The sequence below is a fragment of the Terrapene carolina genome, unplaced genomic scaffold (genome assembly GCF_002925995.2).
Source record: "Terrapene carolina triunguis isolate 2854851 unplaced genomic scaffold, T_m_triunguis-2.0 Scaffold727, whole genome shotgun sequence".
Classification (NCBI taxonomy): domain Eukaryota; kingdom Metazoa; phylum Chordata; order Testudines; family Emydidae; genus Terrapene; species Terrapene triunguis.
The window spans coordinates 111,903-126,849 of record NW_020665078.1 but is presented as its reverse complement, the minus strand read 5'-3'; the positions used below and the strand labels follow the sequence as shown (position 1 = coordinate 126,849).

Here is a 14,947-nt window from a genome sequence, read left to right as displayed (position 1 = left end):
GAGAGAACCCAGGAGTCCTGGCTCCCAGCCCCCCTGCTCTAACCCACCAGACCCCACTTCCCTCCCAGAGCTGGGGATAGAGCCCAGCTCCACCTTGCAATGTCCTTGCCCACTTTCTCATTGGGGCAGGTGACGAAGGCAGCTGACAGGCTCCCTGGGGTATAGGCTTCAGCCGCCATGGAGAAGAGACGCTGATACACGGTTCGGAGCAGTGGGACCATCAACAGGGACAGCAACAGCACCTGTGGCCAAGAGACAGTGAGAGTAAGGGCCAGACCTGGGGGACTGCAGGGACTGGGGTGGGGGTCTCGCTGGGGGCACCCTCCCCTCGCAGTCAGTGCTGGCCCCAGGTTAGCACTAGGAGAGGTGTGCTACTGCGTCGCCAGTGTAAACAGCCGCTGAACCCCCCCAGAGGCGGCTGCATCTCAGTGCTGGGCGAGGCATAGCCCCACAGGTGGTCGGCAGTAGTCAGGCTTTTACTCACGCAGCAGGCAGCTTTCATCGGCGCGTGTCGCTGCCACCGTCCCTGCGGGACTCAGCTCAAGGGACTGGGACCAGCCCTGCAAGGGCAAACAGCCAACTAAGCCGGCTCCCCTGCCCCGCTCCCCTAGGGCCAGGCCTGCCTGCGAGGGCAGAGCAGCCCCCGCAAGGCCTGGGGCAGCAGCAGGGCCTTAGCAACAAAGAACGTGGCCCCTTCCGAACATATGTCCGGGCGGGGCCCCTTACAATGCAGAAACTGGAATGCGGTATTTATTTTGCCACTTTTAGGGGCCCACTTCCTTGCGGGGCCCCCTCCGGTCGGAGGGTACAGAGGGCGCTCGCTACGCCTCTGGGCAGCGGGGCACTGCGCTGGCGCGAACACACACTGCAACTCCTACCTGCCCGCGGCTCTGCTGCTGCAATCTGCGCTGGACCCGCCCCTCCCCCTTCACGTGACCCAGGACAGCCGCATGCTGCTGCCTCAACCCCGCCCCCCTCACCATGTGCCTCCCCTCTCCTATATCATCAGGGAGGACCTGTCTCCGGATGGGGTCCCTTAATCTCAACTGCATCCCCCTGCTCTCCCAGCCCTGGGTTCCCCCCCCCATAGCTCTCCCGGTGCCCCTCAATCCTGACTGCAGCCCACTGCTCTCCCAGTCCTGGGTTCCCCTGATAGCTCTCCCAGTGTCCCTCAATCCTGACTGCAGACCCCTGCTCTCCCAAACCCTGGGTTCCCTCCTGCCACAGCTCTGCCAGTGCCCCTCACTCCTGACCCACAGCCCCCTGCTACCCAGTCCTGCCCCCCCACAGCTCTGTCAGTGCCCCTCAATCCGGACATGCAGCCCTCTCACTATTCCCTAATCAAATAGTTTTTCCTCTCAGTTCCAGGGGCTGGATGCTTAAGTGATCAGGGAACTCCCAGCTGGGCCATTGCTAAGTGGAGAGAGAGCAGTGACCCAGGTCCAGCTGCTGTTCCACTTGTCCTGGATCCAAGCCCACCCTACTCTATCCATCCCACTAGATCCCACTCCAAACCAAACTGGGACAGAATCCAGGTTCCTGACCCCATCCCCTTGCTATAATGCTACTTCCCCTGACACCACATCCAGCACCCCAGCCCTGGGAAGTCCTGATCCCTGCCCCTCACACCAGATCTAGCCCCCCACCCCGTCAGCACTCCAGAGACACACCCTGCCAGTGCTCCAGCTCTCCTTGATAGGGGTCCAAGCTGTGACATTTTGGGGAGGACTTGTGGCAGGGTAAGTTCATCCCCATAGCATCTCCTTATGGGGCACCAGGCCACATCCCACAGGTTTGGGGTTAACAGTGCCCAGGGTCTGCCCCTCCCCAGAGGCTGCTTGGAGCTGGGATGGGAACGGGAACCCCTGTGTCCAGGCACGGCCTGCCCCTAGCATCAGGGTGAGGGGCCAGAATGAGCTGCTGCAGGGGGATGAGTCTAGGGCTCATTAGCAACATACCCATCCAAACACAGACACTCCTAGTACACAACACAACCCTAGTGCCCCCTAAATCACCAAAGGACACATCCAAACAGGGGCTGGAGGGGCGGGGGGGGGAAACAATTGTACCAGGGCCTGAGCTCAGGAGGCCCACCCAAAAAAAAATCTGTAACTGGGATGTTACATAGGGGAGATTCGCCCTTGTTATGTTGTATGTAAGCCTATGTGAGTCTTACTGTTTTGCATGAATGCTGTGTGTGCCTCAGTTTCCCTGTCTATTATGTCTAGGTGGTGGGAATAAGCCTGTGTGACTTTTGCAGGGGTTGCTCCTGCATGGATGCTATGGCCACCCCTTCGTAACCTGAGACCCAGGAGGGGGATGCGAGACAAAGGCCGGAGGAGGAGCAACGGGCAGGACAGGGGCCAGGCAGCTGGAAGTGAGTCAGTCTCGGCTGGCTTGGGGCGCAGCGGGAGGACCAGAGCTCTGGCTCTGGGCTCCCCTCCCACCAAGATGGACTTGGCTGAAAGTCACTTATTTCTCTGCTAACAAGTTCTGTTCTACACTGTGATCCTGTCGACTAATAAACCTTCTGTTTTACCGGCTGGCTGAGAGTCACTGCTGACTGTGGAGTTGGGGTGCAGGACCCTCTGGCTCCCCCAAGAGCCCCGCCTGGGTGGACTAGCTGTGGGAAGAGCACGGAGGGGCAGGGGATGCTGAATGCTCTGAGGTCAGACCCAGGAAGGTCAAAGCTGTGTAAGCTTCTTGCCCTGGAGACATGCTCAGAGAAAACAACGAGGAGTCCTTGTGGCATCTTAGAGACTAACAAATTTATTTGGGCATAAGCTTTCATGGGCTAAAACCCACTTCATCAGATGCATGGAGTGAAAAATACAATAAGCAGTATAAATATTACAGCACATGAAAAGATGTGAGTTGCCTTACCAAGTGGGGGGTCAGTGCTAACGAGGCCAATTCAATTAAGATGGAAGTGGCCTATTCTCAACAGTTGACAAGAAGGGGGTGAATATCAAGGGAAGGAAAATTACTTTTGTAGTGCTAACGAGGCCAATGCAATCAAGGTGGATGTCGCCTATTTCCAACAGTTGACAAGAAGGTGTGAGTATCAGCAGGGAGAAAATTACTTTTTTTAGTGACCCATCCACTCCCAGTCTTTATTCAGGCTTAATTTGATGGCGTCCAGTTTGCAAATTAATTCCAGTTCTGCTGTTTCTTGTTGGAGTCTGTATTTGACTTTTTTTTGTTGAAGAATTGCCCCTTTTAAGTCTGTTATTGAGTGTCCAGGGAGACTGAAGTGTTCTCCTACTGGTTCTTGAATGTTATAATTCTTGATGTCTGATTTGTGTCCATTTATTCTTTTGCGTAGAGACTGTCCGGTTTGGCCAATGTCCATGGCAGAGGGGCATTGCTGGCCCATGATGGCATAGATCACATTGGTAGATGTGCAGGTGAACGAGCCCCTGATGGTGTAGCTCAGTGGTTCTCAAACGTTTGCGTAGAGACTGTCCGGTTTGGCCAATGTACAGAGGGGCATTGCTGGCACATGATGGCGTAGATCACATTGGTCGAGGTGCAGGTGAACGAGCCTCTGTGAAGCTCAGCGGTTCTCAGACTTTTGTACTGGTGACCCCTTTCACATAGCAAGCCTCTGCGTGTGACCCCCCCTTATCAATTAAAAACACTTTTAAGTATATTTAACACCATCATAAATGCTGGAGGCAAAGCGGGTTTGGGGTGGAGGCCAACAGCTTGTGACCCCCCATGTAATAACCTCACGACCCCCTGTGGGGTCCCAACCCCCAGTTTGAGAACCCCTGGTGTAGCTGATGTGGTTAGCTCCTATGATGGTGTCCCTTGAATAGATATGGAGACGGAGTTGGCAACGGGCTTTGTTGCAAGGATAGGTTTCTGGATTAGTGTTTTTGTTGTGTGGTGTGTAGTTGCTGGTGAGTATTTGCTTCAGATTGGGGGGGCTGTCTGTAGGCTAGTCCTCGCTTATCTCCCAAGGTCTGTGAGAGTGAGGGATCGTCCTTCAGGATAGGTTGTAGATTCTTGATGATGCGCTGTAGGTGACAGCTAGTGACGTTCTGTTACTTTCTTTGTTGGGCCTGTCCTGTAGTAGGTGACTTCTGGGTACCCTTCTGGCTCTGTCAATCTGTTTCTTCATTTCACCAGGTGGGTATTGTAGTTTTAAGAACACTTGGTAGGGATCCTGTTGGTGTTTATCTCTGTCTGAGGGATTGGAGCAAATGCGGTTGTATCTTAGAGCTTGGCTGTAGACAATGGATTGTGTGATGTGGTCTGGATGAAAGCTGGAGGCATGTAAGTAAGTATAACTGTCAGTAGGTTTCCGGTATAGGGTGGTGTTTATGTGACCATTGCTTATTTGCACTGTAGTGTCCAGGAAGTGGATCTCTTGTGTGGACTGGTCCAGGCTGAGGTTGATGGTGGGGTGGAAATTGTTGAAATCCTGGTGGAATTCCTCAAGGGCTTCTTTTCCATGGGTCCAGATGATGAAGATGTCATCACTGTAGCGCAAGTAGAGTAGGGGCGTTAGAATAACGCTTCCTCAGCTCTCGTCCCCTAAGTCAGCCATAAAAATGTTGGCATACTGTGGGGCCATGCGGGTACCTATAGCAGTCCCGTTGACTTGAAGGTATGCTCAGAGAGAGGAGGCTCCCCCACAGTCCTGACTGGCTTCATACCAAGTAGTTCCAGAGCATTGCCCCAGTGAGGGTGGGGCCCCAGTGAACATGATATGCCAGGGTCCCAAATTTCTCTTGATGGGTCTCTCTTAATCCACAACATTTCCCTAATGCCTAACACACAATGCACAGCCCTGAATACACACCGTGCCCCTAACATATGACACAATACCCACCCCAATGCACCTTCCTTAACACACATCCCACTACTCTGAATATGACCTAACACACACACCTAATATGCAACACACTCTAATCCCCTATCACACAACGCAATATGCTCCCAATGCACTCAAACACACCAACACAAAATATGCTCCTCTAATATCTCCTAACACACACACAGCCCAATGCACCATACTCCACCCCAACACACAATCCTGCCCTGTGTATGCACATCCCTAAAACGTGCCCACACGCCAAGCCAGTATTGGACACAGACAGCTCTGTGCAGCCAGCAAACTCCTCCACAATAATCTACCCCACCTCATGCGCTCACAAACGTGCACACTTACCCTGCACACACACAAGTGCACCCACTCAGAGACCAGCATGCGCACACACACACCCTCTCTCTCTGCAAGAGCCTGGAGCTGCCCTAGAAACACCCCCCTAGAGAGACAGTTCTTCTCCTGACCCACTAATAGGGGGCTGTTACACAACCACACACTGAGGGGTGGCGTCACACCCCCTCAGCTCATAGGGGTGGGGAAGCTCAGCTGCCCCCCAGGGAGAAGCCAAGATGCACACTCACCTTTGCCCTGCAAGAACATTTGCCCCCTTCACACTCACCCTGCATGCACACTCACCCCAAATACACACTTGCTCTTTCTCTTCATACACTCACTCATCCTGCATGCACATTTGCTCCACAGACTCCATTTGTGCACTCACTTTTAATGGAAACTTGCACACAATCATTCTCAACCCACACACACTCCCACTAGCCCTGAGTGTGTTTGTCCAAGGGGGACACACCCTCCACATTTGCACTCATTCTGCATGCACACTCACACTTGCTCCACACACAGGCCCATTCACCATGTGCACACTTACCCTCTTCCATGCTTGTCCCCTGCACTGAGATCCTGCAGTCACACTCCCCCATGTGCACTCCCACTCAGCCTGCATGCACACTTGCCCAAGGCACACTAATCCATGTACCCTCACACCCACTCTAATCACATTCACCCTGCACACACACTCAACCTCCTCCTGAATACACAGTTGCTCTGTGCGCACTCACTCACCCTGCATGCACAAGTCCCCTGCACACTGACCCTCAGCCTGCACTCACATGTACTTGCTGCCACACTTGCCCTACCCTGGTGTCTCCATTAAAGGCAGCTGCACTCTACTCAGAACAGCAGACATGGGGACGTGGGGATGGCTTGGCACAGTACCAGGGGCCAGGGTTTGGTGCGGGGTGGGCAGAGGGAACAATACTCACAGAGTACTTGGGAGCAGGGCTGGAGATGGTAGAAGGGCAAGAGGCACTGGGGGGAAGACCAGGGCCATAGATCTGGAGAGCGGGCAGGAACCATAGATCTGGATGGTGGGGGTCAGGTGTTCCGGGGGGGCATAGATCTAGACTGGGGACAGGTGCCACAGATCTCAATGGGGGCGGGGGGTTCTGGGGGGCAGTGGTCATAGAGCTGGATGGGGGCAGGGAACTCGGGGGGGTGGGGAAGAGGCCATAGAATTGGATGGGGACGGGGGGCTCGAGGGCAGGCAGAGGCCATAGCTCTGGATGGGGACTTTGGAGGGTAGGAGGTTTGGGGGTGCCGGGGCCATAGAGCTGGATGGCAGCTTTGTGGGTTTGGGGGCTCTGGGGGGGAGGGGTCTTGGGGGGGAGCCCATAGATCTGGATGGGGGCTTTTGGGGCAGGGGGGTCGGGGGGGGCAGGGGCCATAGAGCTGGATAGGGGCAGGGGGCTCAGGGGGCAGTGGTCATAGAGTTGGATGGGAGCAGGGGGCTCGGGTGGGGGGCAAGGGCCATAGAGCTGGATGGCGGCTCTGGGGGACAGGGTTTGGGGAGCAGGGGGCTAGTGGGGGCAGGAGTCTCGGGGGGGGAGGGGGCATGGGGGTGGATGGCGGGGTGGGGGGGGGGGGGGGCCAGGGGGGGGGGTGGCGGGTTGGGGGAGTGGGGGGGCAGGGGCTATAGAGCTGGTTGGCAGCTTTGGGGGGCCCGGTTCCCGGTAAGCGGCGGAACCTGGCTCCGAAGCCCACGTGCCCCCACCCCCGGGTTAAGATGTGTGTGTTCAGGGGTGGGGGGAGCGAAGTTTAAAGGGGACGCGACAGCTCCCTTTTCTGTCGGCCGCACGCGGCGCCCACCCCCACTGCAGCTGCCGCGCGGCCGCCTTTAAGAGTGGGCAGCGCGCGGGGCCCGTGTGCGAGGCTGGAGCGGCCGCAGCTTCAGCACCAGCATCCGCGACAGCAGCATCCTTCGGCGGCGGCGGCGAGCGGGGGAGGGGGAGCTCGGCTGCGGGGGCCCGGCGGGGCCCAGCCAGGCAGCGTGGGTGGGAGGCGGCCCCCCCGCAGGCCTGGCCGCTCCTACTGCATCCAGCGCCGCCCCGGCTGCTGCTGCCGTCCCCCAACCCCCTTGTACCCCACTCTCCTGACCCCCTGTTCCCCCGACCCCCCTGCACCCCGCTCTCCCCAGTCACCCCAACCCCCTGTTCCCCCTACCCCCTTGCACCCCACTCTTCCTAGTCCTCTGGCACCCCCGATCCCCTTTCACCCTGCTATCCCTAGTCCCCTGGCACCCCGACCCCCTGTTCCCCCTGACACCCCCTCCCCTGGCACCCCCTGCACCCCTGTCTCCCGGATCCCCCAGCACCCCTGCTCTCCTGGTTCCTCTTAAGTCCTCTTCCCTGGATCACCCTGAGGTCCTTGCCCCCCCACCCCTTTTTCCCCCTTCTCCTCCCCACTCTGGGGATTCCCCCCACACCACTTTCTCCTGGGTCGGCTTCTCTCCCCCCACCCTCGACTCGTCCATGACAAGCGCCCGGGACTAGCGAGCGGCTGAAGGAACCATGTCCTATGTCCCCTTTCGAGGTAAAGGATGGGGTGGGTTCAGCTGGGGTTGAGCGGGGGCACAGCTGGGGCCTATGGGTTCTGGAGTCTGAGGGGGTCTGGGGGAACAGGCAGGCTCATCTAGGGCAGGTGGGAGGGCACTGAAGGGTTCTTCCAGGGTCTGGGCTTGGGAGTGGGGCAGGGGAGGGCTGTGGGGTCAGAGAGGAAAAAGGGGTTCACCTGGAGCAGGGCAGGTGGGGGGAGGTAACTGGGGCAGACAGGGTTAACGAGGGAGTGGGGCACCATATCTGGGACAGAGGGCACTGGAACTTGGGCAGGAATGGGAGGGGTCACCTGGGGTGGGCTGGAGAGTCAGGGTTCTGCTGGAGATGTGGGGTGTCCATCTGGCTGGGAGGAGGCTCTGGTTCACCTGGGGCAGGTGGGGGGCACTGGGAGGTGACTGGGGCCTGTGGGGGCAGAAGGGGATGATTGTGTGTGTGGAGTCCTGGGGGGTACTGGGGTCTGTGGGGTTTGAGCAATGGGGGAGAATGGGGTTTGCCTGGGGGAGGTAACAAAGGCATAAAAGGGACTCATTTGAGGCCTCTGGCTCTAGGGAGCGCTGGGTGGGGAGCTTCACGCAGGGCCTGCAGGCTCAGGACTGGGGATTGCTCTTTGGTGGGGGGGGGTCACCTAGGACCTGTGGGCTCAGGACTGGGTGGGGGGAACATCTGGATGCAGCGTGAGGGATGAAGGGGTCACATGGGGCCTGGGGAAACAGTGAGGGATGCCAGCTCATCTTGGGGTGGCAGGGGGTATGCTTGAGGGGCCATCCAAGAGAGTGAAGGGTTGCCCCATGGTTGGTGGGGAGGCAGGACAGAGCACTGGTGGTTGCCCTAGGGCCTGTGGGGCAGTGGGGAGTCGGAGGCGAGATGGGAGGCACTGGATGGTATCCTGGGACCTGTGAGGTCTGGGGTTCAGTTGTCTAGGGCAGGAGGTGGCAGCATTGGGGTGTGCTCTGGGCTCAGTGAAGTCAGGAGGGTGACAGGGTATGGCGGTGTTGGTGGCAGGAGGTGGGGGAGACTGGATGGTACCCTGGGACCTGTGGGGTCTGGGATTCATGGAGTCTGTGGGGAAGGGCAAAAGGAAGTTGGCTCTGGGGTTGGGGGAGGGTGGGCAGTGGGGGGGAACATGAGGGTGTTCTCTGGGGAGACAATGGTGAAGGGTTCACAGTGCAGTCATTGGGGGCTTGGAGAGTTCATCTGGCCTGGGGGGTATGAGGGTCAGACTTGGTTGGGGAGGGGGATGTGTGGGGGGGGCGGTTTCCCAGGGGTTGGTGTGGCTGCAGGGTGGTTGGGTGGGTGGGCTTACCCCAGGGGTCAGTGGGGTTGGGGAGGGGAATGTATGGGGAGGCTGCTCAGGGCCTGTGGGGTCTGAAGAAGCCGTGAGAGGGAATGTCTGGGATTGGAAGTGGAGTGGGGGGTAGCCCAGGGCAGGTATTAAGAGGGCGGGGGGACTCTGAGGGAAGAGTGGGGGGGGGTTACCTGGTGGACCTTGGGGTTGATACACCTGGGAGCAGCTGGGGGTGGGGGGAGACAGAGGAGGTGCTGGGGTTATCTGGAGAGCTTGCTTGTTGTCCGCTGTGTCAGGGGGTAGTAGAGGGTAGCAGGGGGGTCACTGCCCGAGGCCTGTGGGTGGGGGGGACCATTGTCCAGGGCTGTGAGGGGAACAAGGGGGTCTGGGGGCAGTAGAGGATAGTGGGTGCACTGTCTAGATCTGTGGGGGCAATAGGGTAGCTAGGGGGTTCGGGGGGCAGTGGAGGGTAGTGGGTGCGCTGCCCCGGCCTGTGGGGGCAGTAGGAGTAGCAAGGGGATCGGGGGGCAGTAGAGGGCCTGGGCAAGGAGCCCACTACCTGTGGGGCAGTAAGGGCAGCAAGGGGGGCAGGGGGCTGTAGAGGGTAGTGGGTACACTGCCCAGGTCTGTGGGAGCTATAGGGGTAGCTAAGGGTTCTGGGGTAGTGGGGCTCCTTGCCCAGGCCTGTGGGTGCAGTACGGGTAGCTAGGGGTTTGGGGAGCAGTAGAGGGTAGTGGGTGCACTTCCCAGGCCTGTGGGGGGCAGGAGGGGGAGGGGACCTGTGATGGCTGTGGGAACAGCACATGGTGCCTGTAGCCAGGGTTGGGAAGTGCTGCCTGTGTTGGCTGGTGGGCTCTTAGGGCTGGATCCAGATTGGTTGCTGGGACCCTAGCATCCAGGGAGGGCCCTGGGGTTTGCTCTCTGCAGCTCATCTCCTCCCCCACACTTGTTCCCAGCCCACGGCCTGCTGGAGTGTGCCCCTGCTCGCGGTCAGGGCCCACTCTGAGGTATGGGGCATTGGCCCCATTTAGGGGGCTCTGGCCCTTGATGTGAGGCTGGTGCAAATCCCCAGGAGACCCATGTGACCCACTTTCCCAGCTGGCCCAGAAAGCACCAGGGGGGTGGGGTTTGCATGCCACTCGTGCTGTCACATGTATGGTCCGGATGTTCCACCAGAACCCCTCTGCACCCTGACACCTGGCTCCTAAAAATCCTGCTGTCCGGACACCTGGGTCCGAACACCCTCCTCCTGTCCCCATGTCCTTGGGCTCTGGGCCCGAGGGAGTGTCGCATCCTCTGTCTGATCCCCATGGCCCAACACTTCTCTCTATTGTGCCCAAGGTACACGTAACCCTCACCAAAGTGGTGCCCCAGTGTCTGGCCCCCAAGTGCCGGGGGGGGGGGAGGTGAGACCCCAGTCAGGGCTAGGATTAGCCCCCCATGGCTAGCATGACTAGTGCTGCAGGAATGGAGTAGGGGACAATCTCCCCTCTGTCAGTGCTGGCCCCAGTGCAGTGCCAGGGGGTGCTGTGCTGCAGGGTCAGGTCAGGGGGCACTGGGCTGAGGAAGAGGTGGGGAGAACATGGGGTGTGTGTCTGTGTGCGCTGTGCTGAGGAATGGGGACACCCTGGTCGGAGTTGGAGACTCCCATCCCAACTGCCTCATAATTTATTATAGCTCCAAAATAGAAATATTAATGTGGGAATAAACATAGCACCCTGCTCAGTGATTAACAGGGCCTTTAAACACAAAACGAGCACCCCCCTCACTGGTGCCAGCCCCACCGTACCTGCTCCCCACAGTGCCCCCTGCTGGGAGAGGCTGGGTCTGGAGCAGCTGGGAGCTCCCCCTCCCCAGCCAGTGCCCTGCCCTACTCCCCACTCTGCCCCCTACTGGGGGAGGCTGGGGCTGGAATAGCCAGGAGCTCCCCCCTGCCCCAGCCAGTGCACTGCCCCACTCTCCTCAGCACCCCCTGCTGGAAGAGGCTGGGGCTGGAGTAGCCGAGAGCTCCCCCCAGCCAGCACCCTGCCCTACTCCCCACCATGCCCCCTGCTGGGAAGGCCAGGGCTGGAATAGCTGGGGGCTCACCCCTGCTTTGGGGGATGCTGGGATGAAATATCCCCACAGTCTCTTCCCTGCACTCAATGTGTGGAGGTGGTGGGATGCGGTTGCTAGGTAACCCCCATTGGAGGATGCTCCCTCCTCCCCCCTCATCCTGGGCGGGGGGACTGGCATGAATTGAATCCCCAGAGCGTGGCAGTGTCGTGAGCTGCAGGTGGTGCTGGGGGGGCACTCTGGGCCCCTCCCCGTTTAGGGATAGGGCATCCTCTCCCCAGTTAAGTCTGGGGATGGGCAGGGGAAGGGCCTGTATCTGTATCTTTGAGGGGGAGGGGTGTCTCTTCTATCTCTCTCTCTGCCAGGCTCCCCCCTCCCACATGCTCCCTGGGCTGTCACTTCCCAGCACGGATCTCCAGGCACACTCAGATCTGATGGGACAGTCAGCCCACACTGCGATGCCAGGGCTGGGAGGGGGAGAGGGCTGTGCTGGGATTCTGAGGGGATGGAGCAGGAGATGTGGGCCTGGGGGGCCCAGTGCTGAGTGAGCCTCTCTCCCCCCCCCCCCCCCAGTGTGGAGGAGTGCCCAGGAGCTAACAAGGACACCAGCTTTTAGGAGTGGCTAGGTCCTTGGGCTACTTGGCTATTCTATGCAAATTATGTGGTGAGCTCATTTGCATTTTTGCAGGCAGGTCAGTTGAAGCAAGGAAGCATTATTTATTTGCATATTTGCATATAATTTGCATATCACTAATATCCAGCTTTGTGTGGAATCATATGGATTCAGCACTCTCTGTATCTCTCTGCAGCCCGACAGCCCCACACAGCGCGACCATCTTCCAGCTGGTTGGGGGCTGGGGTCATGGGGCAGTTCTAGCTGTGCCCCAGGCAGTCCTGGGCGCTCCACTGAGCCTGCCATGGCAGCCAGAGCTGAGCCCCACCAAGCACTAAGGAGTGGGGCCCTGCTGCCCAGGGGTGGCTTCAAGCTGGTGACTAAGAGGAGAATGGCTTGGTCTGGCCCTGCCCCATGGCTGGGCATCTAATCCCCTCCCCCCTAGGGCCTGGGAAGAGCAGGCTCTCAGGAAATTGAGGCCTGGCCTCTGACCTAGGGCTGGATTCCTCTGCCCTCTGGACACCCCCTGGCCCCACTCCCAGCCCTTAGCCTGCTGCCACTGAGTGTCCCACAGTTAGGGTGACCAGATGTCCCGATTTTATAGGGACAGACCCGATTTTTGGGTCTTTTTCTTATATAGGCTCCTATTACCCCCCACCCCCGTCCCGATTTTTCACATTTGCTATCTGGTCACCCTACCCACAGTGCACCTTAATCAAAACATGAGCAATCCCAGACACATGAAGGCAGGAATTGGAGTATGAGCACACCTGGGCGCTCCTGTACTACGGGGTCAGTGCAGGGATAGTAGTTATTGCAACCTCCTCATGCTGACTTGGGCAGGATCTTGATTGTCTCCCACCCACCATCCCTCCTCATGCACCCATTTGTTCCCAACCCTCCCTGGACCCAGCCCTCTGTCCCTGCACAAGCTTCTTTCCCTCCATCCTTCCCCATGCATACTTCTCTGCCTCCACACCTCTAGCCATCTGTCCATCCCCACACTTACCCTTCCATCCATCCCCACATGCTCTTTCCTCCAGCCCCCTATCTGCCTTGGTAAAAGGAGTGTTCAGGTTGCAAAGTCCAGTACTGGGAGTGGGGGGACTTCCAGGATTCAGGTATCCCATGCAGCCTTCTCTTGGTCCCCCTGTACAAATGTGTTATGAGTTTGACATGGTCTGGAATGATGTCTTTGCACGCTATTCCCCCTTCCCATCCCACCCTGCATGAGCCACCAACAGGATCTTACCCCAGAATCTTCTAGCTCTGCAGCACAGACCTCTCCCAAGTTGCTAAAGGATTAATTGGAAGCAGTAGTAGGTTATTAGCCTCTATGTGACCAGCTGCAGAGAAGGATGTGGCAGCTGCTTTGCCCGAAGTTTGCACAGCGATTAACAAGATAGCAGCAGAAAGTTGGGAGCCAGGACTCATGGGTCCTCTCCCCAGCTGCATGTGTGTGGGGGTGGGGGGACATGGGTTCTGGTGGTTAGAGCAGCGGGGGTTGGGAGCCAGGTCTCCTGGGTTCTAGCCAGGGATAGAGTGGTGTGTGGGGAGGAGTCAGGACTCGTGGTGTCCCTTCCCATAGGCTATGTGCTGTTCTCAGGGGGAGCCCCCCTGCCCCGTGCGATGCTGGGGCAGGCACAAGGCTGAGTTCCTTAGCAAGTGTGGGGACTCCTGTGTGTGTATTTGGAGGGAAGGGGCTGCAGAAAGGTGAGCTCAGTAGCCTGCTATGTCCAACTATGTCCACTGGGTGGCAGCACGGTACTGCAAAAGTCCTTTGCTCCTCGCCCTGCAAACACCACCCCACCTGTGAGTGATTTTGGGCAGGCCATGACTCCAGACCCCGACCCCTCCCCCCCCCCCCCCACACACACAGTCTGTGCTGGGGAGGGGGCAGCCCCCTGTGGAGGGGCAGGAGGGTTATATGCTGCTTGTGGTGCTAGAGTCCCCTGGCTCCGTTTGCTTCCCCTGGGGCTTGGGATGGTTCCTCTGCTTCCCACTGGTGTGAGCCACCACCCCCCAGCTTTGGGTTATGGGGCTTCCCATGCAGCTGCTGCTTGCTACCATAACACACACAGTGCCCCAGCCAGGACCAGCACCCTCGTGTGCCTGGTGCCGTATGGACACGTCATCCAGACAGTCCATGGCCTGACCTGTGCTTCCAGCTTTGCTGGCCTGGCTCTGTGCATTGGGGAGGAGGATTTTTGGCTGACATTGGTATGCTGGCAAAAGCCCTGGTGTAGACTTTGTTCTCCCAGGGTAAAGTACTTTACCCCAGTGCAGTGCATTTCGCTTGCTGAGCCAGAGGCGGCAGCACTGGTGGAGGTAAAGCGGGAAACCGTCTAAGTGTAGACCTGGTCTAAGCCAAGACGTAGCTTGCAGTCATGGGGTTATGGGAGAGAAATGGCTTGTGCTGAATACAAATAAAACCAGATTCTGAGCCATCAGCTCAGAGCCATCACCCCACAGGCTCAGAAATGGGGTGTAACTACATCAACCCCCCAAATGTATAAAGCTAGGTATATTAAGTCAATGGGATGACTTGGGGGGCCCTGGCATGTGGGTTCTGAACCCCTGGCATTGGCAATATTAAGACCCAGTCTCCACATGAGCTCCTAGAATGAGCCTGTGGCATGATCCTTACCTGTCTAAACAAGGAAGTGGGGAGGTGACCTTACCTCTGCGGACAGCACTGAAGAGATGGATGATGAACACTGCAGCCAGTTCTAGTGCCCGCATGCTTTAAAAAGTTGTGGAAGAATGGGAGAGGCCGCAGAACCGATCTGTAAGGCTGGAGACCATGTCTGATGCTGACGGTGAGCAAGCGGCTAACCAGGCATTATCTCTTCAGCTGATCAAAGGAAGGCGACTGAGAGGTGACTTGATTGCGGGGTGTAAGGGCCGTCACGTGGCGAAAATACCTGGACTCTTTAACCTAGCAGAGAAAGGGAGAAGAACCACCACTGGCTGGAAGCTGAAGCCAGATAAATTCCAGTTGGAATTAAGGCTCAGTTTGTTTAACAGGAGGGGATTAACACAAGGGAGGGGATGGGCTCTCTGTCTCCTGAGGGTGTCCAATCCTCTCTGGGAGATGCTGTAGCCAGACTCAGGTTCTTGGGGTCAGTACAGGTGTGCCGGAGTGTCGTTCTCTGGCTGTGCTTGACAGGAGGTCAAACTACATGACTGGCTGGTCCTTTCTGGACTCTCTGCCTTTGAATCAGTCTGTGGCTAGTGATCCAGCCCTTGGC

At 58.0% G+C, this 14,947-nt stretch overlaps 2 protein-coding genes across 2 annotated transcripts in view; one reads left to right on the top strand and one right to left on the bottom strand.

The window, feature by feature from the left end:
• LOC112112939 (protein CutA homolog) overlaps positions 1 to 727 on the bottom strand; it is a 1,778-nt gene extending 1,051 nt beyond the window's left edge. Inside the window, exons 1-2 of the mRNA XM_024209033.2 lie at positions 485 to 727; positions 94 to 242 (exon numbers count right to left, since the gene is read on the bottom strand). Coding sequence (XP_024064801.1) covers positions 94 to 242; positions 485 to 502 — 167 coding nt within the window. The 5' untranslated portion in view covers positions 503 to 727. The remainder of the gene's footprint in view (positions 1 to 93; positions 243 to 484) is intronic.
• A 6,971-nt stretch (positions 728 to 7,698) lies between these two features.
• The window catches only part of SYNGAP1 (synaptic Ras GTPase activating protein 1), a 43,495-nt gene continuing 36,246 nt past the window's right edge, over positions 7,699 to 14,947 (top strand). The window contains exon 1 of the mRNA XM_026660177.2: positions 7,699 to 7,720. Coding sequence (XP_026515962.1) covers positions 7,699 to 7,720 — 22 coding nt within the window. The remainder of the gene's footprint in view (positions 7,721 to 14,947) is intronic.